The sequence below is a fragment of the Vanellus vanellus genome (assembly GCF_965231255.1).
Source record: "Vanellus vanellus genome assembly, chromosome: 1".
NCBI lineage: Eukaryota > Metazoa > Chordata > Aves > Charadriiformes > Charadriidae > Vanellus > Vanellus vanellus.
Window position 1 is genome coordinate 187,744,655 of NC_138905.1, and position 27,685 is coordinate 187,772,339.

The window sequence follows — 27,685 nt, forward strand, 5'->3', positions numbered from 1 at the left end:
ATCAGAGGGCTGGAGCACCTCTCCTATGAGGACAGGCTGAGAGAGTTGGGTTTGCTCAGCCTGGAGAAGAGAAGGCTCTGGGGAGACCTTACAGCAGCCTTTCAGTACTTAAAGGGGGTCTACAGGAGAGCTGGGGAAGGACTTTTTACTAGGGCATGTATTGATAGGACAAGGGGGAACGGCTTTAAACTGGAAGAGGGTAGATTTAGAATAGATATTAGGAAGAAATTTTTTACTGTCAGGGTAGTGAGATACTGGAACAGGTTGCTCAGAGAAACTGTGGGTGCCCCCATCCCTGGAAGTGTTCAAGGCCAGGTTGGATGGGGCTTTGAGTAACCTGGTCTAGTGGAAGCTTTCCCTGCCCATGGCAGGGTGGCTGGAGCTAGATGATCTTCAGGGTCTCTTCCAACACAAACCATTCTGTGATCTTGCAATTGCTTTGTTATATGCTTCCCCATGTCTTCTACCAAAGCCTTCTGTATTGATATACTTCTTTCCTGCTTTCAGAAGGTAAGATTTAAAAAAAAAGTTTTAACTCTCCTCAAACTAAAATGTGTGCGAGTCCAGCTGGGAGGCCAACAGTTTAAGAAGAGAGAGAGAGAGAGAGAGAGATAATAATTATGCTTCTGTAATTAAGTGATACCTAATGTGAGGTAAAAATCAATTTTGTCAGTTTGAACACCCATCAAGGTTCATGTTCTTTCCAAAGACCAGTCTATCAAATGGTTTAACAACCAAGAAATTCCAGCTACATGTAAGGAGCCTTTTCTATTCAGAAACTTTTCAACTTGACATTGCTACCATTAATTTGTGACCTTCAGGAAGCAGGGGAACATCCCTCATTTTATAAAGAGAAAAATAAATTCATATACCACTTGCTAACAGTTTTGATACACATTTTTAAGCAGCTTTACTCTTTAATGCAGTGATTGCAAAAACCTTCCCCAAAGCCACGCATCTCAAATCAGGCACCTAATTCATTACCCTTCTAAAGAAAAGAAAGCCTTGATCTTTACTTTCAGCTAAGACATTAGAAAAAGGTTTTTTCTTATTAGCAATGGAGTACTGCACAGAAAAGAAATTTTAATACTTACTGTCCAACCTCTGTCCCTCTCTGAAAGACTCTAAAGCAGATGCATAGTTTTTGATATGATATTCACCTAACCTGACATGAATAAAGGAAAACACAAGGAAACAGTAATTACTTTTCAAGCTAACAGACATTCTGAAGATCACAACATCCTTATTTTACACACTGTATTTGTTAAAATTACACATGTAAGAATTTAAATCGCCATATAGGTGTGTTTTTGAAAAGGTCAGGATGTCAAGATAATCACCCCAAACTAAATCGTTTCTTACAACCACAGCTTTATTACGGATGGGTTACAAGCAGTACGGCATTAAATTTATTTGTTCACAGTGTTGCAAAAAGCTTGTATAGAGCCATAATTCAAATACTAGTATTGCCCTACAGATCATTACAGTATTGCCAAAGCACAACGTATGATACATACCCTTTTCTAAGAAGCGCTACAGCATTATTGGGGTTGAGTTCTAGGGACTTCTTTGCATCTGCAACTGCATCTGTTGGAAGTCAGTTTAAAGGTGAGGAACATAATAATACATTATAAAAAGTAGTGAACTGTGAGTCTTTTAGTACTGAAAATTTTGTAAGGTGTACTAGCTTTCTTAGGCTGCACACAAATCACGTGGTTTGAATTAAATCTAGCCACAACTGCTATGGATGAACCCTTCATTCAGCTACAGAGTTCTGCTTAAGATGAAGCATGACTTAGTCAAATCCTCTACTTAGATCTGAAGTGTGAACCTGTTTGTTTGTTTTTTACTGGAAAGAAAAAATAGACCAAATCTTAAGTTATTCAGTTAATCTTCTTCACAGGTATTATTCAGTTATCACATTCCCACCATGACAGGATTCAGGCTCTACCAAAAACGTAAGGATGGAAGATGCTTACAACACAAACCTTAAAATCTGTCTAAGTCTATTTCAAAAAAGCTGCCAAGATAATACTAGGCTAAAATCAAATGGAAAGCTGGGACTGCAGAGTACTCCATTCATTGCAATTTTTGCAGAAACAAAACAGTCAAAGAAAACTATAACATTATGCTCTAACTTTAGAATCAGCATATTAAGTTACAGATAACACTTTCTGTTAGAACTATATTTGGTTGCAGATTGAAGACATCTTCTGTAAAGAACGTGTCATAATACACTTGTAAGAGGATTCTCAGTGTTGTCTGAAGATGTTACCAGCATATTTCTGTAGAAGAATATGAGCGTAAGCTCGTTGACAATAATATTCGGCATCATCTGGATTCTTTGCCAAAGCTGTTGTCAGTTCCTGTAAAGACACATAGAAAAACATGAAATGGCACCTCGAAGTCCCCATAAAAATACAGTACCAAACTCTGTCAATTAAGAGACATTTCAGAAGAAAATAGTCTAACTGGCATGACATTGCTCAGTTCTCACCCACAAAACTTAAACATCAGATCTTGAAGTACAAGGAACCTGCCAATTACATCAAATTCAAGATGTTTGTTTCTTACTGAGAAGGAAACAGGACTTTCAAATGTCTTAAATTTGAAGTCTAATAGACAGGTGATCTTCCATATTCCAAAGACCTTCCTACAATTCTTAGATTTCTAAATTCATAGATTTCTAAAACCTCTGGGGTCTCTAAAGAAAGTGGCAGACAGCAGACAGTTGTAACAAGCAACATTTGATCAAATTATACAGATGCCCTCTTAAGATTTAAAGCCATGCAAAAGCAGTCATTACAGAAATATTCATGGCTATAGGTATTCCACATGGGATGGACATGAGGTAATGCATATATTAAAATCGGTTCATATTATGCTGAGAGAAGTACAGCTTTTGATCCTCAAAATCAAGCAGGATCTGACTCTGACACTGAACATTACAGGCACTTCACAAGCAGAGTTACTTCTGTGACAGGTCACCTATCACTCCAGATGCAATTTCCTGCGATTTACACTGATGACAGAAGCACCAGTTAGAACCAGTGCACAACATAACAAATGGATTCTTCTGCAGAACAATCCGTCACCCCAGAAAAGAAAAAAAAAAAAAACAAAACTGAACCCAAGCATCCTGAACAGCACAAAATTCATCTCCTCGTTGGCTTTTTGTCAGTGACTTGTCACATCGCATTCAGACACACACACAAAAAGAAGTTACTCCTATAACATAGCTATTTGAGAAGACAGCCAAGTAATAGTCGACTAGCAGCAGGAACTCCAGATTATGGATATCAGCAACAGTTGCTTAGAACAAGCTTAGACCTATTCCTCACAAACACTCACATATGTGCTTTCTACATTTTTTTTACTCTAAAGGCCCTTACCATGCAACCAAGTTGCAAACCTGTTTCTAAATACATTGGGACCTTCCATGTCCCTCCATGCTCATGATAAAGAGTTTGCATGAATTAAATGCCTTCAGTCTCTTGAATAACTCGTGCCTGAATTTAAGAGGGTCACCACCCTTGTTTCTCATCTGACAAAACACCTCACCAAAACAAAGTCAATGAATGTTTGTTTTAACATACAGTTCTGATTCTCTCCTGAATCATCACCACTGGTGTTGCAGAGCATTTTAAAAATTAAAAGCAAATAGAAAACATCATAATTCCACACAGTAAACTATTTTTTTCACTTTAAAATGACAAAAAAGTGATTTAAGAGTTCACAGCTTTATCATTCAGACAGCATTTAAAGATGGATGATGACCTTTCAGTTGTATCAGACCCAGGTGCAGAAATCTGAAGCATGCTCTCCAGGAGTTAAAGGACTCAAAAGTCCTGAGAACACAGTGCAGAAACACCATGCCACCCTTCTGGTGTGGAAGCACTACACAGCACCATTTACAGGGTATCATGTCCCAGATTAGAAATATTAAGTACACGAGCTAAAAGACCACACCTAAGGTCGTGCAAACATGGTGTACTACCTGTAGATCCAAGCTTCCAAGTCAGCAAAATGCTACATTGTACTATCTGCCTACTCAATTCAGTACTTTTAAAAAAAGGCTACGCAAGTGACACCAATATTACTGTATCAGATAATAACGCCTACAGAATGTATTACATATTGTTTTGAAGTGCTGAATGTACAAAGAATTGAAATATAAAGTAGAAAAGCAAAGAAACTATGTTAATTAAAAAAAAAAACAACAAACACTAAATGCACATTCCGATAATATTCTTTAATACTTCTAAAGACCTTTTTGCTGTTGGGTTTTTTTTTCCCCACAATGGGAAACTTACTTTTTTTTTTTAATCTTAAATTAGTTTTACTATGCCAAATATATTTGGTTATTCCAAACTGCTTTTTAGATGTCATTTATCTTCTGAAAAACTTTTACAAGCTACATCCTAAACCCCAAAAAAATGTAAGATTCAGCTTCACTATTTTCTTTATGGAAAGATAGTTCAGCATCATCTTATGCTTCTGCCACCTACTCTATTCAAGCAGAACCAACCATTTACATCCACTCCTCTTCCAAGTATGTTAAACAGAAATACTTATCCACCCTCCAGTTCTGTCTTCTCCTTAACCCTCCGTTTTAAGTACAAATAACCTTTGAAAGCAAATTTATACATGTTAACGGGTAAGATCATAGAACTGTTTAACAGGCCAGGTTGGAAGGGACCTCAAAAGATCACCTCGTCCAACCTTTAGTGGGAAAGACCCAGATGAGGTTGTCTAGCACCCTGTCCAGTCGCGTCCTGAAAACCTCTAGTGATGGGGGCTCTGCCACGTCCTTGGGGAGGTTGTTCCAGTGAATGATTGTTCTCACTGTAAAGAATTTATTTCTTACGTCGAGATGAAAATCAGATCAGGGCAGCATAAAAACTAATAAAAGATTGGATACATTTCTCCAATAAGCTTTGGGTTGGTTTTGTTTTTTTTTAACCGCAAATTGCAAGTGATTTAGTTATTTGAACTACCATCTACCTGCATAGAAGAGAAAGGGGGTTTGGCTGGGTTTCCTCCCCCTTTCTTCACAACACAGGTAGCACAACTATTTTGACAGAACTGCACCAAACTCCTGCCGTAGCCAGACCTCACACCACAGAGGTTTCCAGGGGAAACTCTGCCAACCCCCCCCCGCCACCCCTCACACACACACACACACACGCCTCGGCTCGCAGCGGGGGCAGCCGCACGACGCCTCAGCCGTTCCCCTTACCCCCACCCAGCGGGGCCACACATCACAAGCCCCGGCTCCCCCCAGCACTCCCCAGCTCGACAGGCCGGCAAACTTCACACAGCCGAGGGGCAAGGCCCGCTGCCCCCGAGCCCCCGGCCCGGCCCGGCCCTCACCTCCGCCGCTGCCGCCGGGTCCCGGTCGATGTCCCCGTCCGAGAACCTGCTGAAGGAAACACAACGGCGTGAGAGGGCGGCGGGGAGAGGGGGAGGGGTAGGGAGGCGGGCGGAAGGGGCGCGGAGCGGGGAGGCGGAGGGGAGCGGGAGTGGGGAGGAGAGCTCACCGCGGAGGGGCCGCTCCCGCTACCGCCATGCCGCCCGCCGCCCCCCGGGGAAACTTCTGGAGAGGCCGAGACACCCGCGCAACGAAACCCCAAGGCCGCAGCCGCGCAAAGCCTGACGGGATAGCGGAGGGGCGAACCGGCCCCCGCAAGCTCCTCCCGCGCCTCTCCGGGCGAGGCGGGGCGGGGCAGCCATGGCGACCGAGGCAAGCGCGCCTCCGCCGCCTCTCCTTACTATAGAGCTGGAGGACCGGCTGTGCCAGAGGGGTTCCTAAGCCTTTTTCCCGCCCGCCTCTTCCGCCCCCGGTGGCGTTGAGGGAGATGGCGGTTCCTTCACTGTCGAAGGTTGCCTCGGGTTGTAGGCCGGGCTTCCCAAACCGGGCTCCGCGCAGACAGGGGCAACGAGCAGGCAGCTGGTGAAGCCGCCCAGCCGCCATTTGGGGTGCGAGTCTGAGGGGAATGGGGGGATGAAGGCTGAGGCGTTCGTGGCCGCCGGCGCAGGGGCGGGCCGGCCGGAAGGCACCGGGTTTGCCTGAAGCTCAGACGCCGCCTCTCGCCCCAGCCTGAGGGGTACCGGTACCCGCCGCTGTCGCTGCCCCTCAGGCGAGCACCAGCAGCCGCCTGATGGCTCCGGCCCGGCGCGGAGGCGGCGCGGGCAGCCTGAGGCCTCCTTCCTTCCTCTTATTCCCCGGGCTCCCTTCCGTGAAACGCCTCAGGAAAAAAAGTGCCGTTTGTTCTTTTTCCGAGCGGGCAGCGGCCGGGATCTGAGATAGGGCGTTGCGTTTGGCGGCTGCCACAGGCTCAAAGGCAGCCGTGAGCAGGGAGGAGTTGCTCTAACTCCACATGCGAGCCTTCGTTTTATGATTTATTCCAGCTTCTGCCATCCTTGGCGGTACCACGGAGAGCTAGAAGTAGGGATACACCCGGCTGGTAGCCTGGAGCCTTAAGGGACAGGGGAAGGGAGTGATTTCCATTTACTGTTGGTGACACAGTTATTGTCTGCTGGAGATTTCTCCACTTCTCCAACTGATGTAAACTAAGGTGACAATTTCCCCTTTGTAATAGTTGTATCTATGGCAAGAGGTTTTGTTGGCAAAGTTGTAACTTTAAGGTGTGATTTTTTATATATATATTTTTTTCCCCATATTTCCAGTAAATCAGCAAAACTCCCTCATTTTTCACAGTCAAGCGTTATCACATCAGGTTTCCTAGTAGTATGAAAGACTTGTACTACAGAAAAAAGTCCCTATTTTATAGTCTGATTAAAAAAAAAAAAAACTAGCCTCCGTCTCCAGTGCTTTCATCAATCTGAAACAGCTCTCAGGATGAGAACTGTATCAGACAGGTGTCCTCAATGCTTATCCACGTTCCTCACAATATTGCCAGCGCTCCCCGGCTGCAGGGAGCGCTGCCCTATAAACAACTGCCGGTCAGCTGGCAGTGATCCCTTCAGTTTGGGTATGGCCAGCCTTCCCGAAAGTGGGGTGAGGCGCCTTGGATTTGCAGGTGGAAGCCTGATTGCATGTGAGTCAGATGAAACACTGAATTAAATGGCAGTTTCAACTGCCAAGAAACAGGACAGCTGCAACAGAGAACTGCTGGTTTGATACAGTATGTAGAGTTACTTCTATTCAACTAGACCAAACTATCCCTGCCACAGTTCTGTTCCCATTAGTTTCTCCACTACTCATATGCTTATATTTAACCTTATGAACCAATCGATAAAACTCCTACATTAATTCAGTCATAGAAAGTCATAATTCCTTTATTTTTACTTTCCACTAATTTTTCCAGGCATTTTATTTATTTTTAATCCACCTTCTGTTGAAACATTGCAATATGTGAGGTTTTGCAGCCCTAGTAGTTTGGGCCAACAGTGGTGTTATACAAGCTACAAAGACCTTTGCGATGAATGGTGCCCCAGAATTACTTTCAAAGATTTAGGTTGTCTATAATGTACTGGGAAGTGACAGAAAAGGAGAATTTTAAGTCCTATTCTTGGCTTTAGCTCAACTTTCATTTGAGCTACAAAAACATACAGTACTGCTATTTCAAAGGATACCCACAGCATGTTGGATGCGTTCGAGTCTGTTCGGAAGTGATTTGTGAATTGCTCATGTCCCACCACAGACCCACACCAATTAATCACATTGTCCTATTTCTCAGTGTATTTTGGTTACTTGTGATGATCATCAAAACATTATAATAATAGAAAAACATTTCAGAGTAAATACAGAAAAATGTTTTTTTTTTCCACTTGATTTATTTTCATAATAAACCAATTAAAAATACAAAAGACAAGGACCCAAGGTTCAGAGGGCTCCATCATTTAAAAATTTGTCTTTAAATACAAATTCACTCTGTAATATGAATACATATAACATTAGACCTCTAAACATAATGATCTTATTTGCATCTATCAAAAATTTGTATGGAAACAAATTAGCTGAAAAAACTTCCTTGTGACATTGAATGTACATTATTTACAATCAGAAAAAGAACTCTTAGCAGTATTAATCTCCAAATATCTGCATAAATTTATATTTCATTTCCCTCCCCCCTTACAAAATAATCTGAAATAGAAAGCAAGATTGTTAAGCTTCATAATCGCAAAATGACATGAAACGCTTGCACCTGTAGTGATGCTGTTAGCTTCTGTAATTAAATATATCTGATGTTTTCATATAAAATATAGACATGGCATTGTCCATTACTGGAATAAATGTTTCATGTACTCTCAATAGGAGTGTATATTCCATTTTGCACACACAAGAGCTTGTGCTGCAAAAAAATGCAAGAGGATACCTGGTTATCAAAGTCTAAACCTGGTGTAATTCACCAGTATGAAACATATACTTGATCATAAAAATTCATACACATGGAATGAAATTGTCCCACTAAAAGTAACTGTTGCTTCAAAAGTTAAGTGATACACGTACGGATTAAAAAGAAAAGGTTATAATAACATTACTGCAATGTAAATTGGCAACAGACTGAAAAGATACAGTAAGAAGTTTGAAACTTTGGCCAAAAACCTCAGGAGAAAGTCTTCATAGCATAAAAAGCATGTTCCTTCATGCCTGTATTTTGAAACATGAGTAATATATAATTTTATTTATATGATAACATTTAGCAATTAATAGAAAATCAAAATCCATTCTAAAGCATGAATTCTAACAATTAACTGCAGAAATTAAGTAGCTTTGCAACATCTTGCTTCAGATTCAAATCATATATACATAACTGAAAAGGTCCCATCACATTTATGAAAATAATCATCCACAGGGTCTTTTTTTTTTTTTTTAATTTATTAATACGAATTGGGTTCCAATGGCTCATTTTCTTGCTTCACTTGCACGTTAGATGGGAAGCCATTCGAATTGGACACTACCATCACAAACGGTTGCTGCTGGAATCTCTGCTCAGACTGCTCAGTATCATCTAATTTCTCACTGTCTTCTTCTTTTACCACTCCTTGTACACCAATCTGTTTCGTTTCTGGTGCTTTAATAACCGAAGTGATCACCGTGCCTGATGGATGAGCTACCACCTGTGAGCTGCTAGGCGAAAATGTTACCACAGGGGTAGTGGTACTGAAGGATGGAGAGGAAGCCATGTTGACTGTTCCATTGCAAATTGTCTGCACACTGCTGGTGAGCACCTGCTGAACTTGTGCTGGGCTCAGCACAATTGAGGAAGGAGGCGAGACTGGCTTCTGAGACTGTAGCATGACGTTTTCTTTAAGAACCGTCATGGGTTGTGAAGTAGGAATGGCTTGTAAAATGAATTTTTGGGGCGTTGTTGCTGAGGCTGGATCTGTGCTGGCTATCACTGTAGTAAGAGGCACTGTCTGGAGTGTTACAGTATGCAGCTGCTGACTTCCAGGAGAAACGACCACTGGAACTTGAGTCGGAGTCTGTAAAGTCCTATTAAGATTAGAAAAGATTATAGGGTAAGAACACTTCCACCCTGAGTTTTGAAAAATAATTATAGATTTACTATTGAAAAATCACTTGTCATCCTAAACATTTCATTTACACAACAGTTCCAGAAGAGGTAGCAGTTGCTCTCCTAATAAAAGAAGAACTAGACCTGACCCCTGAATTCAGCAAAACAGTTCCCAAAGTAAAGGTACCCCACATGAATGATACTACCATCACCAAACAGCCTGCCTTAGAGGCGTTCCGTATTTCATCAGAAAACATGGGAATCACATCTAAGATCTTCTTCTCATGCTTACCAACATTGTGAGCATGACCCACTACACATCTGCCATGAATTTCACAAGGTACCTTAAGTAATGTGTAAGTCACAAACCCTAATAATTAATAAACCAGGCTGCAATTTTTCCCAGACTCCCAGGACACACCGTTCTCTGTCAGGCTTGTATGCACCTTCTGGTAAAGCAACTGAACAGAATTTGCTCCCAAAACATCAGTTTAAATCAGGAATGGTTCCGTCAGTTGCAGGGTCACAGACTTGGGTACCACATTACTTTCTACATATGTACAGCTGAGAGGGAAACGTTAGAGAATTAAAAGCGACATTGCTGAAGTACACAACTACTATGATGGACAATGGTGACTTAGAGATGTGGCTGAAATGCATATGGTCCTGTCATGCAAATAAAAACAAACCAAACAAACAAAAAACCCAAACCACAACATAGTCCTGGTGAAGCAAATGATTTCCAGAGTAGGGAAAGAGGAAGAGAAAGGTAACTGCCTTGACACCCTCCCACAGCTTGCTGCAGCCCACCGTGCCATGCTGCCTCCAACAATCTTTTTCTTTCCTTCCACCTGTCCTGCGAAGTTCTCTCCAACCTTCCTGCTTCTCTTCAGTGTTTTGTCCTGCTTGCCCTCCTCTCCTTTTTTAGTCTTAAGCTCTCCCTTGTGTTTTCTTAAACATGCTTGACAATGACTGAAAACAAAAATAACTGTCTCTTCCTCCTCATAGCTTATTTCTACCCCTGCTGAAATCCCTTTAGATGGAAAGCAATTTACTGTCAACGTTTGTACTTTCAAATCCATGCACAATACTGCATGGTCTTCCTTCTGAAGCCTGGTCCTCAGGTATACTGTCAGGGTTGCCTTCTATACCTCTGCCATGGAATGTCCTCCTTTTCTATAGTCCTTCTACCCACGTAGTACCTTTTTTTTACAGCTCTGTGAAATCCTACTTGCCAGTGTTTAACCACCGATCAGTCAAATCAGACTCAGCATATTCAAAACTTCAATTTAAAACCATGCTCTGGCTATCACAGTGTCGTGGTTTAGGCCAAAATCCACTTCTGGGGACCTGAGGGACCCCAGACGGGACCGACAGATGCTCCCCTCTACCAAAAAAAAAAAAGCTTACCAAAGCAGGACTTACGAGATGCTGAAGCTATGGGGCAATGTGGATGCAGATGCTGCTGCTGGCGGTAGTCCAACTGCACAGGGAACTGCACTCCCCCTTCCCTAGTGCAGCAGCAGACAAGTGAAGGAATATTTGTAGAGGATTTCCCAGGCCCCTCTCAGCTCAGTCCTCTGGGAAAAGCCTCTAGCTGAACTCCACAGATTGCGCCAGCAAGAGCAGCTCCAGTAACGCAGCTGTTATCAGGCTCAGAGCACATCAGTACTCCCCGAGCGTCCTCCAGCTGCCAGTCCCTGCTGCAGGCAATCTTCTCCCCACCTCCTATGTGGCTTGGTAACACAAAGAATAAAATCTGCATGTGTAGCTTTCTGTTCCTCACAAGAAAGTAAGTTGCAGTACCCAGCAATGCTGCTATAGCAAAACGAATCCAAACCCCTGTCCATGAGGCTCCCATGCAGGTCTCATCACAGAGGCCATAATAACCAGGACACGAAATTTGATGCAATGGCACTAGAGTCAATCTTGAGCTCCTGTTTCACACAACTGGAGACAGCCCAAGGAAGAAGCTCACGGAAATGGGGGCTGTCTGGAGGTGAAGCACCAACTAGAGTGATCGCTTCTTTCTTTCCAGCTTCTGGAGAACTTGGTGCTGCACAGCAAATGCCGGCAACCAAGCTTAAAATGCAAGGCTCAGAATGACAGCACCAAGGCTCACACCAAGTCTGCTAAGGGTTATCTGTGCTAACACCACCCCCACACCACCCCCCGCCAATTCCCCTGGGACCTTGATAGAAAAATGCCTGTGTCAAAAGTAGTAACAGGATGAAGGAATCCAGTAGCTTTTTTTTAAAAAAAAAAAAAAAAAGAAAAAAATTAAGCTACCTACGGTTAAACAAACTTGCAGTAAAATCAAAATGCCACATAGATACAGCTCAACCCAGGAAAGTCCACAGAAACCAGCAATGCAAGTGGAACAGTTGAGAAGGAAAGACAACTGACACTTTCCATCAGAAAAGCATTAAAAGTATCAGAGTAGATACCAAATCAGCTCTTTAATCCATGAAGAAACTTACTTGAGCCTGGAGGATTAAGATCAACTCAATAGTTGTAGTTTTGAAAGCAACAGCTGAAGCTGCTAGCATGTGCTGCTATGCCATCCAAGTATTACTTGAAGCTACTTTCCTGATTGTTAGCTGTTTTGTTTTAAAACTAAATAGTAAAAATAAAAGCTTTGAGCTGCTAAATGGCTGTAAAGGACAACCTCAAAATGTGTGAACTGGATCTAATCAATGCAGAAGACATTCTGCAAAGCAGTAGGACCAACAGCTGAGAGGACCAAACCAGACCATTCGTCTCGGCACACTGTAATTAGTATTTGCATATTGATGTTAAATCATTTTATTTCTCCTGAAAGCAAGTCCCATACCTGTACACCATACTGTGACTAATAGTTCACTCCAGATGCTCAATCTTCTCCATAAGTCAAGATACGTATATATGATACACGTATATATAAACGTATATACACATATATGTATACACACACATGGAATGTGAACTTGCTACAGGGAAAGCATGCAGCAGACGTCTGTACAAGCACAGGATTAACTAGTACACAGCACCATAAATACACATTGTTATTTATGCTAATGGTGGCCAAACAAAACATTTGCCTTAATTGTCAAGACTATAGACAAGTGTGTCTGTTTACAAACTAAAAACCTATCTGCTCAAACTATTTGCATTGAGTATCATTGCAAAAAAAAATCAGGTTTGGTTAATCGTTTTGCCTGTTTTACAAAAAAAAAAGTACACATTACTGTGTACCCAGTACTGTTAACACTGGGCTACACTATTTTAGGTGCTTTGAACTGTGTATGTTGCCATGCTTCTGAATTTTACTGTCAATTTGCTAACACCCTTCTTACTCTAAATTACAAATCTATTGGGTGATTACTTTAAAAGTTCCTCCTGAGGATACAAAAAGAACAAGAACACTGAGCAACAGTGATGAAAAGGAAAGGCTGCCATAAAACAATCTGGTTACAACTGAAAAAAGAATGACAAAAATTCTGAAGTCATTTTAGCTTGGCAGAAAATGATCATCTGTTTCTTTGTCCACTTGGTACTCTTAACAGCCTAGAATTGTGCAATATCGCATTAGCTCATCAAGAGGTAACTAGTGATAAAGCAAACAATAAGTGACAGGAAAACCAAGTTTATTCATGGTAATTTATGTGAAATTTATGAAATGGAGAAAGGGAGAAGATAAAAAAAATTGAAGCTACAAGCCAAGGTAAACAAAGTATTTCACAGCACAATCGGAAAATGAAACAAGGCAATATTAAGAAATACAGAGAGAGGTAACAGAGGAGAATTCCCTCTTCAACATGCACATTGTTCAACCTATAGCTATAGGGGAAACGATGGTCTTGAGATAAAGAGGCAAATTTCCAGGGACTTTCCCCATTTGTTCAACTAACCAGTGGCAAACAACTCATTCAGTCAAGCTAGGAAGAGCGAGGGAGGTGACAGGGTGGGATATGCTTGTTGGAACCACATTAGATGCCTGAGTTGAGAGGCAGTATCTTTTGTGTGACTATGGGAAGCATTGGCCAAATGCAACTCAGGACAGCTCTACTGTCACTGCAAACCCCTGCACAGCTGCACTTGTGTACATCATCCTCAGAGTTGTCAACAATCTTGTCAATACTGCACCCCAGCGTATCGCTGTCATAACCACTTGCCCTTTTACAGCACAAGCCAACAAGACAGGAGCCGCTAAGCAGTCTAGGGGGAGATGTCCATGTGAGGTAGAAAGGGACTTGATGCCTTTATGTCCCGCCTCAACACAGCCTCCTCTGAAGGGAGGGCAGAACTTGCCTGTTCTTGTCTAGCTCTTTGCCTGGACAATATAATCTCTTATGTCATAAGGACAGACACAGAAGACTCCGCTCTCAAGTCTGGTGTCTTTTTTATTGCCCCACACAGTCTTACAGCCTTCTTTCCAGAATTTTTCAAAACTGCATGCTCACCTGAATTAAAACTCAGAAATTTTGCTGCTAACAGAGTCCTGCAGAAACCCCACCTCTTTTGACAATGCCAAAGACATGCAAAGAGAGATCCTGTGGATAGCTTCTCACTGTGCAGAAACAAAATTGATCTGCGTAGCTGATTTTGAAGTCCCATCTGCTGTAAACAGCCTTCTTCCTACCTACCACAGAAATTAAATCAGAAATGGGCTTAAGAGAAGGTCTTCCCAGCTGCAGGAAAATCAAATCAAACATCTGGTTATAACCAAAGTCTTCACTGTAACAAAAGTTGTCCCTATTGTAAGTGTGTTCTGAGAAACGCACCCTGTTGTAAGCTAAATGAGACTTTGTTGTAGAAGTCCATCAAGATCACATCAGCCTATTTCTCACCAACACCTCCATCAGAAAGGGCATTTTCCTCACCATCCTCATACCTGAGCTGCAGTCAAGCCTTTGCTTGAGAGATGACAGAGATCAACTCTTTGCAACAATCACCTGCTTCCGTCCTTTTGGGGAAGTCTACAGTAGCAGTGAGCCAGATCCAACAGTATGTGCTAGCTGGTGTGTTGGAGAGCTTCTACTGCAGGCATGAAGACCCAACTTGTTGCACTGATGGAAGACTACCCTCTAACTGCAAACAGAACCAAAACACATGCACCAATGCTGGCTGGTGAAATTAAGGCATTCCAAACATTAGCCAGGAGTTGTTTCCGATTATCTAGACGTCCTCAGCTGGCATTGTATTTTTTTTCACTTATGTTCCCCATCAAGTCCCAGGGAGCCCCAGTGAGCTCTTTACTGAGACTGACACCTGTGTCAGTTTTTATTCAACATACCTAGAGAGTGATGGGCTACAACATTAGCTGACATTGTGGAGATTTGACTCTCATTCTTATTCAAGGAAAAAGGACTGAAAGCAGAGGGTCAATGCAAAATCTCAGTGGGACGGTGCCAGACTGCCTCCCTGTGCATGTGTGGTTATGCAATCTTGAGCAAAACCAATATAGATAGGGTATAAAAGTATGATTACAGAACATTAAGGTGACATTCACTGTACAACTTACATGAGCTAACATCTATACATGGCACAAGATGAAGACACTTCATTTGAAATAGCGGCCGTAACCACATTTTCAAAGTTGATGAAGTCACGCTAGCCAAATCTGGTTTTCAGCATCAGCATAGCTGCAGTCAGACCACCAATACATCATAGCCTGGACACAGAAACAGATTATGGAACAATAGCAAAAAGCATATGTGTTTGCTTGGGGTAGACATGACTTTCAAATGTAACTCCCTCTGCTTATTGGGACAATCCACTGTGTTGGCACAGTGGCTTCATGTTGGCTTCATCACTGTTTTCACACAGAATGCTCATGCCTAGAAAAAACACGATTCACCTTCAGCTACTTCCTTCTCCTCTTGAATGAGGATCTTGCCACTGTGGTCCACGCTTGTGTCACCTTCAGGATGAATTATTGCACCATTTTCTACCCCAAAGGTTGCAAAAAGGTCAAGCTGAAAGCTGTGGCTGATTCATCATGTAGCGGTTCTCCAGTTCAGAAGTGGAACATAGAGCATATCCCACTGGTCCTCTGTGGACCCCAGCTACAGAACAGAGTCAGGATACTGGTCTTCTAACATGCTCTGTCCAAACTATCACAATGACAACTTGAAAATACAGAAAAGACAGAAGAAGCTGAATTTTGATAGAAACATTGTGTTTAAAACCTGAAGTCTGCTAAAGCATTGCACAGGATATGTCAGCAGTCAGCTAATTGCAAGTTTTTTGGTATACAGAGCTGCCAACTAGAAGATTCAGCTATGTCCCATGCAGTCAATATGAAATGGAGACATATAATTTTATATTACTCACAATATGATCTTCTCTGAACCATCAGTAACATCAGAACCTTTTCATTCCATCCAGAAGACACTCCATCTTGAATCACTACTATTCTAGATAAAAGAGATATGAAAATGCATATCTCTATCTGCAGCCCTAGTCATTTAAGGGAGCAATTTAACTGCCCAAAGGCAGGGACCTTAGAGCCCTGTATGATGTCCTAGACTACCCATGACAAGGTAAGTCCCTAGCCTTATAGGATGTACACTTTCTGGAGCAACAGAAGATATTCCCTTTATGCTCAGAACGACATGGAGCTGAATCCAAGGCCTACTTCAGTACTCCGAATTCCAAGCTAAACCACAATTACTCCAGATAAGCCAGATATTCTGGTTAACCTGTATCAGTTATTCTAGTTTAAACAGAACAATTTTACAAGTGTTAAAATCAAAGCCTTTTTTTTTTTCTTCCTTAAAAAAGCTGGCTTATTGGAAAAAGTTAGAAATAAATCATCTGATCCAGAGAGGTGTTTTTATTTTTGTCCTGTCTGGAAACATGTGGTGCCAAATACAACTCCCAGTTACACGACTGGACACTGCAGTAACTGCATTTGCATCCACCGAGCCACAGTGGTTAAACCTGCAGAACAGCAGTGAGTTTTCAACTCCAAATATTCCCACTGGGGATACTAGATGTCTTCCCTGGTCCAGAAAACCCAGTCTGCATGACCTGACCCTGCTCCTGCCCTGTTTCCCAAGTTTGAGTTAACACCACATCACAGCCTTTTTATTTAAGCACTAGTGCTGAAGAAGAGCCACATTGCCCCGGCCACTTCTTGTCTCCTGCACCAAAACTTGTATTAAAAAAAAAACAAACAAAAAACCATCAAAAGCTATCCAAAAGACAAGACCTTTCCACTTTGGAGTAGGACACTACCCTCCCCCTCAAAGTATACAAAACTCTACATGAGCTTTGTGCATCTATAAACAAAGCCACTGCCTGTCTCCTGCAAAGAACCAACCCCTTATTTTCACTGTCCTTTTCTTTGAGAAACACAAAAAGGCCCTGGGGAATGTGCTGCCACACTCTTCCAGCGATGCTCTGGGAGTAGACTTTACCAGGCAATGCTGCCTAGCGCAGGGGAGGATGGTGACATGAGCCCTTCACCACATTCTTCAAATGTGATTCTTTTCCAAGTTCCTCAGCAAAGATGCATTCAACCATATTCTTCATAGAAGAAGTCTAAGTGTTAAAAAGGCAATTGCTTTGACCTCAAAAATCCTCAGTCTCTTCTCTATAGTATGTTGTTAATCACATAAATATTTTTCTTCTCACAACACAACAGAACTAAATTGCTGCAGAGAGAAGAACGTTTATTTCCATGAAGAAGAGGGAAGAACATTTATATGAATCAAACTTCAGAAGCTACATTGCATTAAAACAAATTAAATGGGTCCAAGATGTTCATGCTTCAAGGCAGAGCCCAACCACTAACCAGTACGTGTTAGAAAAACTTCTGAGGATCATTCCCAACCCCTGGCTGCCCTTTCTCCAAAATAACCTTGACTATCTATGTGCCCCAACCTCTGAACAGAAACTGGCAATGAATGTTGCTATTTGTCCTCATACTCCCTTATAAAACTGCTATAAAGCGACTCCAACCACAACCCTAAAGAGAGTGTGCATACATCAGAAGGTTTGTCAGCTCTTAACTCTATAATGGCGATTGTACATGCTGTATGTTTTCAAATCACGTAGACCATTCATTTCATCCCTCATGGAGATCCCACTGCAGCAATTCAGAATGTGTACACAAACACATTCAACTGCTAGAGATTTATGGCTGCTTGAACAAACAAACCCAAAATCCAGTTCCTTTGTTTTAGCTTTATTATAAAACGAGACCTAAAACATATGCTCCAAAAAATGCTCCATGTGTCCTTCTACCTCACCAAACTATTTAAGTCTGCATTTTGAAACTGAGCAGAAATGTATCTGTCATAAACTGTATTTTCAGAGCCTGGAATGGGCAGCGACTACTTCATAGGACTCAACAGCACCTTGGTTTGCTTGGCGCATCCTGGTTAAAAGCACACAAAAAAAATCTGGGTTGTGGTTTTTATTTTCACTCTGACTGCTCAGACACCTCAGTACCTTCTTTCTTAATTAGCAATACTTCTATACCATTCAGTAATTACATACTGTACTGCAAAGATCTGATAGGTCTTTTTTTTTTTCCTTCAGTTGAGACACTGTGATGTCGGCTAAGAAAAGGGCAATTGAAGACTTTGTGGAATAATGTTTTAAGTTACAAACATGGGATTAGAACCAATGCAATACAGAACTCTAAGGCTTTAAGGCTTTTACTTCATTCGAACTTCACACATCTATCTTCTCTACTGCTTTTTCCCCTTAGCTTATTGCCCAAGGTCCGATTGTGAAATACCATAACGCAATAATTGGATGTCATAATATCACTGAGCAACTTTTCAAATGTTAGGCTGGACTTCTTGCCTGCCTTATTAGGTCTTACGGATACTTCTGTTGTTACCATTTTTTATACCATCTATACTATTTGTATTGGTTTTGATATATAATCTAGTGTAGGTCTAGCCTACAGCTATTTAACTCCGTAAGTTGCTGAACTTTTCCCCTATTAATGTTTAATAGCATTATTCTACTGACTTAAGTACAGACATAATTGAAGCTATACAGTGCCATTTGTTTCCTTTCACTATATTGCCCTAGTCAATTTTTACAAATAATTAAATCCTTCATTAACCTTGAAATCATAGGATTGCACTGTACACAGTAGCTGCATTCTTAAGCTTTAAAAACTTATGAGACATCGCCTTGATGCACACTTTTATTGATTTTCTAAATGAATTCCAAAACTGGGTGGTGGGTTTCTTTTTTTGTCAAATTCTTCATAATTATCTTTCACATAAACTTCCGATCAAATAACCCTTCCCTCACTATGTGCCTCTTGAACTAATTGTAGTTGGTTAGAACAATAAGCAAAACAAAGTTTTATTTCAAATAATGCATTTTAGAATTAAAAGACAAATGAAAACAGATATCATCTACTTAAAAATGTTTACTCTTTCCAGTTTGTTTTAGAGTGCCTACCAGTTAACTATGAAAAATATTTTTGCTTTTATGACCCCATGTATTTATAACCTTGCTGCCTTGACTAACCAGTGAATTTCTCTTTTCAGTGCGTATTTTTCATATTGCAGCATGAATGAAAATATTTCATGATTTTTAAGGAAACTTAAAAAACCCCCAGGATTCAAACTACAAAGTCCAGGGATAATTTCAGAGTTTGGGGGTTTTGTACACCAAGGAGCGAAGAGATAATATAACTTTTTTCCTTGATTGAAGTTGCAGTCTTGGTTTGTCATTTCCTATACATAAAACCTTGAGCTTCCTCCACTACTTGGTTATCTCCTAAAGAATTTCTTATTGATTCTATTGCATCAGTCACTGGAGGCTGATCTAAACAGTTCCAGTCATTCTTTCAGTTTTTCTGAAAAACCTAGCTGCTATCGCTATTCTGGATTTAGCTTTTATATAACTGGACTTTTAATTAACTGACTAGCTTTTACAGCATCCCTGCATTAGCAGAGAGCACAAAACTTATTATTTGGAAATGAAGAAATCATTTGGTCTCATTACTTACTTCTCTCTGACAAAATTGCATGGTTAACCCCAGGTAGTCAGTACCACTCCAAATCTATCAATGGCTCTGGACGTAATTTTCAAACGAAAGAAGGGAGGAAGGGAGCAGAAAATAGCATTATTGCTATTTTGCAGCACAAAATGACAACCATTATAACAGTGATGTTAACAGAGCAAATTTCAAAAAAAATGTGATGCTTATAGGTCATTAAGAATGTGCAGCTTCTGAATTACCTCCTGAAGCTTTTCTGAAACAGCTTTAAGGTCCAGAATCACCATAATACAACTCTCACATTCCTGTGAGGGGCCTAAATTACAAGAACGTTTATTTGGTTTAGGTCTTTTGTAGTCAGTGGAGATGAACAAAGCTCCATCAGGGGACGCCCTCAGGCTAGGGTAAACCAGGCTTAAGTGACTGTTTATAAAGCCTCTTCAATTAGGATCCTGCTACTAAGGGGTAGGTGCAAAGGAGTCAGGATGCTTAAACCCTGTGTAGCGTTAGCCAGTTGACTTACAACTTAAGCATGGAAGCATGACTGTCTCCCAAAATAGTCTGCAGATACACAGCTCCCATGAGATTATTCTGTTAATTGTTTTCTAAAATCGAAAGAACATGCTCTTGTAACAGCAGCAAAATGCTAGAATAGATAACACCAAGCTTTCCCTTGTTGTAACTGGGGACAATACAAAACATGAAAGAGATGACAAAAAAATATTAGGAAGAAAAATTAAGAAGCAAGAAAGAAAATCTTTTTGAAGGGATCATGCAGACACACCATGTATAATTCAAAAGCGAAGACACAAGTCAGTGAAAAAAAAAAAAGCAGAGCCATGAAAATACTGCCTCTGCTGTGGGACAGAACTGATGATACCAATTTTAAAGAGAAGTTGTGTATTTTTTGTCTTTAGAGAATTTGCATCAGGACTAATACTGCAGGAAAGATGCACTTCTCTTCATCAAAGTCAGAGCATTTATGAGTGTACACATCGCAGTATGATGTAGTAACTCCCAATTCCTAGGATCAGCCGTGAAGACACCGTTTCACTTCAACCAAACTGGGAGATGAGCATTTTTTTTTGAGCACAACAAAACATCCTTCTAGCCATCATCCAGTGAATTTATTATTATTCATACATTTATTTTCTGTACATTTTCTTACCTTATATTCTGAACTGAGGGATTTAACGTTTCATCCGAAACATTACTGGTTACAGCTGCATGTCCTTCTGTGAGGGACTGCAATGGCTGCATTACGTGAACTGTCCGAAAAAGCTGAGTGGGATGTACTGGCTGCGGAGATTGCATTGTCCTCAAAACTTCTGAAGTCAAGCCAGGTGTCTGCTGCTGTACAACCTCTACGTGCTCCTTCAGCTTAGCAGGCTTTGAGTTTCCTGTTTTTAGTACTGTGGTTGATCCTCCCTTTGTTCCCGCGTTTGCAGATGCTCTAGATCTGCTCGACTGGTTTCTATTGGCCACAGGAGTTGAGAGCAGAGTTGAATCTGATGATTCTGTGCTAGGGCTCGCATCTTCATCATCTATATAGACGAGATCTTTTGGCATGTCTTTAAATTGATATACCAGGCGCTGACCTTCTACTTTAGCCAGTATTCCTCTTTGGTAATAGTACCTGTTAAAAGTGTACACACATCAAGTCACACAGTGTTTTTTACCAAAAAACAAGCAAAACCGAACAAACAAAGGCAACAAGCCCCCCAGAAAATAAGATCAGGAGTAACAAGTAAACAGTATTTTAAGTGCCTTGTTTCTTCATTATACAGGAATGGCCAATTTAATAGCATATTTTTTCCTCAAACAACTTTCTTTTACTGGTATTTCTTTTCACCTTTTAATTTCAACATCTGAGGTTGAAATTAAAAAACTCTAGGGAGACTGAGGATAACTCTGAGGAGAAAGAGAAGAACTCCGTGACTCGGCAGCTCTGCTATCAACTCATATGCTTTAAAAGTTGCATGAAACTTGTAATCCTCATGCAGTTCTTTCAGTTACCCGAATTGATGCCTATTCACCAGTAAGCACAGACAGACATTTTTGCTACAACAAAGCAAAGGGAATAGGACAGGAGAGCACTACTTCTGCCATGTTTAAAAATTAATATGACAATTTGAAATGACACACAATGACGTGAGGGGTGAAGGGAAATGAAAAGAAATGCATAGCTGCTCAGTTGGACAATTATCAATTAGCAGGTTAAGACTAAAGCTTCATGTATGTCTCCTTACTTTGTATAGTCTTTTATGTATGAGAAAAATCCCAGCCTGATAGGCAGAGGCACATGATAAGAGGTTTTAAAACTGTCTGTACACACAAGTTCAGAGAAGCACAACCAGACCTGAATTCTAAAACTGTATCTTCCACTGGAAATGGGATCATTTGCAACAAGTAGAAATAATTTCATTAATACACCTGAATTTAGGATTTTTTTTGACAAAAGAGATTCAAATTTTATGTAGAAGGCTTGCCCCATTTGGAATCTTCAGTCTCTTACTTTGGCTGGTTGACTGAGAAGATGCAGTTTTTGCACTGAAAATGTCTGAGCAGAGACTGAAAGTAACTGATTTGGGGTTGAGGTTAATGAAGGTTACTTTTAGTTAGCTAATTTCTTTTGATGAAAAAACTTCATTTCCCAAATGGATAGAATATTAACTCTTTTCCGTTGTTACACAAATTAGATGAGGCACTTCATGCATGCAAACACAAAGGCAACAAAAACAGTCTATTATTTAAAATGTACATACCTGAGAGCTCTACCCATTGTTTCATAATTCATGTCAGGTTTGTTTTTGTGTTTTCCCCACAACCTGGACACAGCCTTGGAATCTACCAGTTTGAAAATGCCCTTCTCTCTTTGAGTCCATTTGATATATTTAGGACATGTAGCTTTGTCCTGGAGCAGTGCTAGTAAGAACTCCCAGAGATAAATTGTATTTCCTAAAATAGAAGTATTTCAGGACACAGAAAAAAAAAAAAAAGAAAAAAAATTACTTGACCATATTTTATTAATGATGTAAATAATCTAAAAATTAAGAAGCTGGTTACAAATACACTGTAATACATTACCAAGACTAGGAAATAGTGATGGAAGGGCATGGGAAGGGATTCTTGTTAGTTATTATAATCTGGGTGCCCAAACACCCTAGCCACTGTCTGTAACCTATAGAGTCAGGTACCAGTCAACCTACCGTCACCCCGTTCCAACCACCAACGTTAGACAGCATTAGTCACCTACGGATACACTTCCCTCCAGCCTAATCCATTTACAGAAGCAGTCACTATTGCTTTTCCTCGAATAGGAACATGTTCAGATCCATCCTCTGAAAATGCTGGAAATTAAGCCCTTGCTTAAATACTTTGCTGAACTGAGGTGAGTGTTATAATCCTTTAAAAGGCTAAACAAAATCCTTACTTTTAACAATTAGATTTATATGGGGCAATCAGTGGCATACGCTGAGGTAGGCGAACCCTCAAGAATAAAATTCAGAAAAATGTGGGTTTTTTTTAATCCAGTGAGCACTTGCTGGTAGACAACATTCAAATTTAATTTTTCAAACAAGAAATTTAGAAACAAGCATTTTACAAACATTTATATATGGAAATCCATCACATCTGTTTGGTGTTTACCATGTATAAAGAAACAGTATTAAAATCACAGATTGTGAGTACTTAAAACTACTACAAAGATTGCATATTCTTTTTTTCCAAAAGCACATTTAAGGAGTCTAAACTCATACAACTAATGAGATCCTTTTTCCTGCTTTTTTGGTGTGAGACATTCTTTTGGACACTTGAAGCTGCACATAAGCTTCTTAGTGATATGTTGTTAGTCTGAGAAAGGAGGAAAGAACTTCTTGTATGAAAGCATCATCTCCCACAAGTAGCTGTGCAAAACCACAGCAAGGATAGCGTGTGCAGATTTCTTAAGTTTCACAAAAACCCCGATGCCCAGTGCATCAGAAGGTGACAGGAACTCTTTTGTTAGCTTCAATTTAACCCGGCAGTTTTTCAACTTTTATAATAACCACCAGTCTGAACTTTTTTCAACAAGAGAAGGTGTCTTACAAATTAAAACTCCCATACTACTGTCTTACAATCTATATTTTGCAAATATCCAGCCAAGTCATCAAGCACTGGCAGTACACCTTCAGCAGGTGGAAACTTGAAAAGGGAGCATCCCTAGAGAAAAAACACTGCATTTGCAACAAATGTCTCCCAGTTTATATAAAACGGTCAGCCTGTTTGCCTTCAGATAACCCGAAGGCAAAGGTTAAGACTGCTTAGGCAAGACACAATGTCAGCCAGGAGTGAGAGCATTCCCAGCCACTTACCATCTAATCCAGGGTGCTTTTGTTGTAGTCTAGACTAAAAATGCTCAACTGCATCAAGGCAGTCTGAAAATTTGTCACTGCTTAGCCACTGAAAAATCACTGTAAAGAGGACTGTCTGCGAAAGCGTCTGCTTTACTCACAGGCAGATTTTTTAACCTCCTCCGAGTTAACAGCACAAGAAGAAATATGGAGAAAACCCAGTTTTCTATATGTATTACATCAAATAATTATACGGAGGGTTCGGTATTTTAGCATACACGTTCCCCTTAGGGGAACATTGTGGATACTGAGAGACAAGCAACTGTCATGATTTTCCAGTTGCTTCCCTGCCATGGCCAGTTATATTAATATCCCTTTTACTTCAATTCTATGTTCCTCAAAATGCAAAACAAATGCTTTTGTTGCAGCTTTTTTCGTAACAGGCAGTGGATTCAGGCAACAAGTTCCTTTTTAATTCCTTCTGAATTAGCAATTTTGTAACAACGGACAAATGTGAAATACGGTGTACCCATGCTATCAGACAGAAACATTAGACTCTTCTACCTTTTAATTTTGTGGCTAGCTGCTTTCATATTTTCTGTTATTTCCTTTGAGCACTATTTGGAGGTTCCTCTGATACTTTTCTTTCATTTTTACTTAAAAATCAGGTTTTAATACAAAATATTAAAAAAAGGCAACAATGCATACTCAAAATTGCTGGGTATTAGAATCATAGAATGGTTTAGCTTGGAAGGGACCTTGAAGATCATGGAGTTTCAACCCCCCTGCCATAGGCAGGGACACCTCCCACTAGACCAGGTTGCCCAAGGCCACATCCAGCCTGGCCTTGAACACCTCCAGGGATGGGGCCTCTGGGCAACCTGTTCCAGTGCTTTACCACCCTCAAAGTGAAAACTTTCTTCCTCATGTTTAATCTAAACCTGCCCTCTTCCAGTTTAAAGCCATTCCCCCTCGTCCTATCGCTACATGTCCTAGTAAGAAGTCCTTCCCCAGCTCTCCTGTAGGCCCCCTTTAGGTACTGGAAGGCCGCAATAAGGTCTCCCTGGAGCCTTCTCTTCTCCAAGCTGAACAACCCCAACTCTTTCAGCCTGTCCTCATAGGAGAGGTGCTCCAGCCCTTGCATCATCCTCGTGGCTCCCTCTGGACACGCTCCAGCAGGCCCATGTCCTTCTTATGTTGGGAACTCCAGAGCTGGATGCAGTACTCCAGGTGGGGTCTCACAAGAGTGGAGTAGAGGGGCAGAATCACCTCCTTTGACCTGCTGGCCACACTTCTTTTGATGCAGCCCAGGATAGGGTTGGCCTTCTGGGCTGTGATCGCACATTGCTGGCTCATGTTGAGCTTCACATCAATCAGCACACCCAGGTCCCTCTCCTCAGGGCTGCTCTCCAGGTATTCCCCGCGGAGCCCATGTTTGTGCTTGGGATTGCCCCAACCCAGACGTAGGACCTTGCACTTGGCCTTGTTGAAGTGCATGAGATTGGCTTGGGCCCACCTCTCCAGCCTGTCCAGGGCCCTCTGCATGGCACCCCTCCCCTCCAGCGTGTCTACCTCGCCAAACAGCTTGGTATCATTGTCAAACTTGCTGAGGGTGCAGACAATCCCACTGTCATTGTGACCAACAAAGATGTTGAACAGTACAGGCCCCAGTACCGATCCCTGAGGAATGCCACTCATCAGTGGTCTCCACTTGGACATTGAGCCGTTGACCGCAACTCTTTGAGTGCGACCGTCCTACCAGTTCTTTATCCAGAGTGGTCCATTTGTCGAATCCATGTCTCTCCAATTTAGAGACCAGGATATTGTGTGGGACGGTGTTGAACGCCTTGCACAAGTCCAGGTATATGACATCGGTTGCTCTTCCCTTGTCCGTTTAATCTGTTAAATATTTACTGCTTGCCAACAGTGTTTTTTTTCCCCACTGTTATTGCAGAAAATCCCTCTTCAAAACATACTCATTTCTCAGTGCAGCGATTTTTTTAATTTTCAAGCAATTCTGACATTCTTATGCCACCACCTTCCAGGTTTGGCTGGGCTTCTGTCCTGGCCAGTACTGCATGCATGCAAGCACATCAGTCCCTAGGCATGTGTGCAGGCACTTGTGGTGACACAGGGGAGACTCATTTCCAGCTCCCACCAAGTGCAGCAGAACTCACTGAGGGCCGGGGCATCAGGCTGCCATTCAAACACCAGCCCAGGGAATGGGTACACGCACTGGACCCAACAGCAAAGCAGCTGAGTCGTTGACAAAACTGACAGGCGCTACTGAACAGTTCAGTCTGGAGGAAATGATTTATTGTATCAGTTATGTGGTATTTATTTTCTTTCTTCCTTTTAAATGCAGGAGGAATGAAAGAAGTATCGAAAACTCAAGTTTTCTGCCCAAGTCTTCAAGCTGCGTTGTAACTTTTCTCAAAATTCAGGGCTTTTAACTTCCTGCTGCCAACTGGCAGCCTTGATTAGCTCCTCATGCAGAATTAGACACACACAGATGGAAAACGTTTTCAAAGATCATCTGTCAAAATAACCACAGCCCAAGAAACACTAATACAATGCAAAGCACTCCCCAAGATTCAAAACGCAGCAGCTCCTGCAGAGGGTTGAAGGGTTTCCAAGAACCCTTGCAACTAAAGTGACAAATGTGTTATTCTCCCTAGGAACTGGGTATTTCACCAAGAAATTTCCTGCACTAATTGTTTACTTGCTTTAAGAGGAGAGCATAAGACCTGGTTTTACATTACAAGAGAACTAGTGAACTTTTTCTTTGTACAGGTCACTCGGAAACAATGTTCTTTTAAAAATTTCAGTAACAACTCTTTAACTCTTTGACTTACCCTTTCCATCTTTGTTTTTCTTTTTCACAGATATGTTTGGAGTTGTGGTAGGGGACTCAGGACGAGATGGTTTCGGCTTCTTCCCTGAAATAAACCAGCAGTAAGTCAACTGCAGCTTAAAAAAAAGGAAATAAAAAAGAGCAAGGACCTAAAAAGGGAAGAGATTTGTTTCCCCAGTTCAAAGAGGATTCCATTTCTAGTAAGTTAGGAGCTCAATCCTATTCTGAAATTTTTCAATTTCTACAGCAGGATTGGACCCCCATGCTCTTAACCTACTTCTAGTAAAGATTATGCTCACTTTTCTGAAGTCCACGTGCCTTGGAAATTTCTGTGGCTTTGTAGGTACTCTTAAGAGCACTCAAAACATTAAAGATGAGAAGAATAAGCTATTAATTGTGGGCAAGAGTTTAAACAGGAAAAGGTAGATCAAATACAGAGTGCTATCTTGTTCACTCACCACCAAAATGGAATTTAGGCATAAAACATGATTGTCTGCTTGTTTAATAGACTGGAGGTCTCCACTGACAGCAGCAAACTACACTGTCATGTGAAGAAAACATCTTCCAGTCCTATTGTCTTTTACACCTTTCTCAACAGTGGCTACAGGTAAATGAAAGTCACTTGTTTGTTTGTTAAGACCAGCAGAAACAGTAACAGGCTTTGAAAAAACACCAGTTTTTAAAGTCATAAGCATGGTGGCTCTATCTGGTGAGGAAGACTGAAAGGAAGAAGTTAGTTACAACGCGTGACAAGAATGAGGAGCATTCATTTGAAAATGTGAGAAATCAACTACCTAAACGTAAGTGGAGTAAAAAACGTAAGTCATGCTGTAGTATTTTTCAATATAAATCCTTGTCACCATTCCTATATCAGTGCTCATTCCCTGCAATGGCAGCTTTTACAGGTAATGTAATGAATCAGAAACCTTCAAAACTTTCTTATGAAATAAACATTTCTCTTATCAGGTTTTGCAGTGACCCCTTAGTACATTGAAAATACCTAAATTATTCACGTACTACCTTTGCTCTTTTGAGAGACAGAATAGACCAAGCAAAG

At 41.2% G+C, this 27,685-nt stretch overlaps 2 protein-coding genes across 4 annotated transcripts in view; both read right to left on the reverse strand.

Moving 5' to 3' along the window:
• Positions 1-5,629, reverse strand: part of SUGT1 (SGT1 homolog, MIS12 kinetochore complex assembly cochaperone) — a 29,441-nt gene extending 23,812 nt beyond the window's left edge. Inside the window, exons 1-5 of one of the 2 annotated variants that reach the window (XM_082481751.1) lie at positions 5,541-5,629; positions 5,374-5,422; positions 2,276-2,366; positions 1,518-1,587; positions 1,095-1,165 (exon numbers count right to left, since the gene is read on the reverse strand). In XM_082481751.1, the coding sequence (XP_082337877.1) occupies positions 1,095-1,165; positions 1,518-1,587; positions 2,276-2,366; positions 5,374-5,422; positions 5,541-5,569 (310 nt within the window). In that variant the 5' untranslated portion in view covers positions 5,570-5,629. The remainder of the gene's footprint in view (positions 1-1,094; positions 1,166-1,517; positions 1,588-2,275; positions 2,367-5,373; positions 5,423-5,540) is intronic. The other variant, XM_082481752.1, reaches the window with a different exon arrangement.
• A 2,165-nt stretch (positions 5,630-7,794) lies between these two features.
• ELF1 (E74 like ETS transcription factor 1) overlaps positions 7,795-27,685 on the reverse strand; it is a 40,911-nt gene continuing 21,020 nt past the window's right edge. For both annotated transcript variants that reach the window (XM_082481730.1, XM_082481731.1), the window contains 4 exons: positions 26,630-26,713; positions 22,209-22,401; positions 20,612-21,079; positions 7,795-9,463 (listed from right to left, as the gene is read on the reverse strand). In XM_082481730.1, the coding sequence (XP_082337856.1) occupies positions 8,848-9,463; positions 20,612-21,079; positions 22,209-22,401; positions 26,630-26,713 (1,361 nt within the window). In that variant the 3' untranslated portion in view covers positions 7,795-8,847. The remainder of the gene's footprint in view (positions 9,464-20,611; positions 21,080-22,208; positions 22,402-26,629; positions 26,714-27,685) is intronic.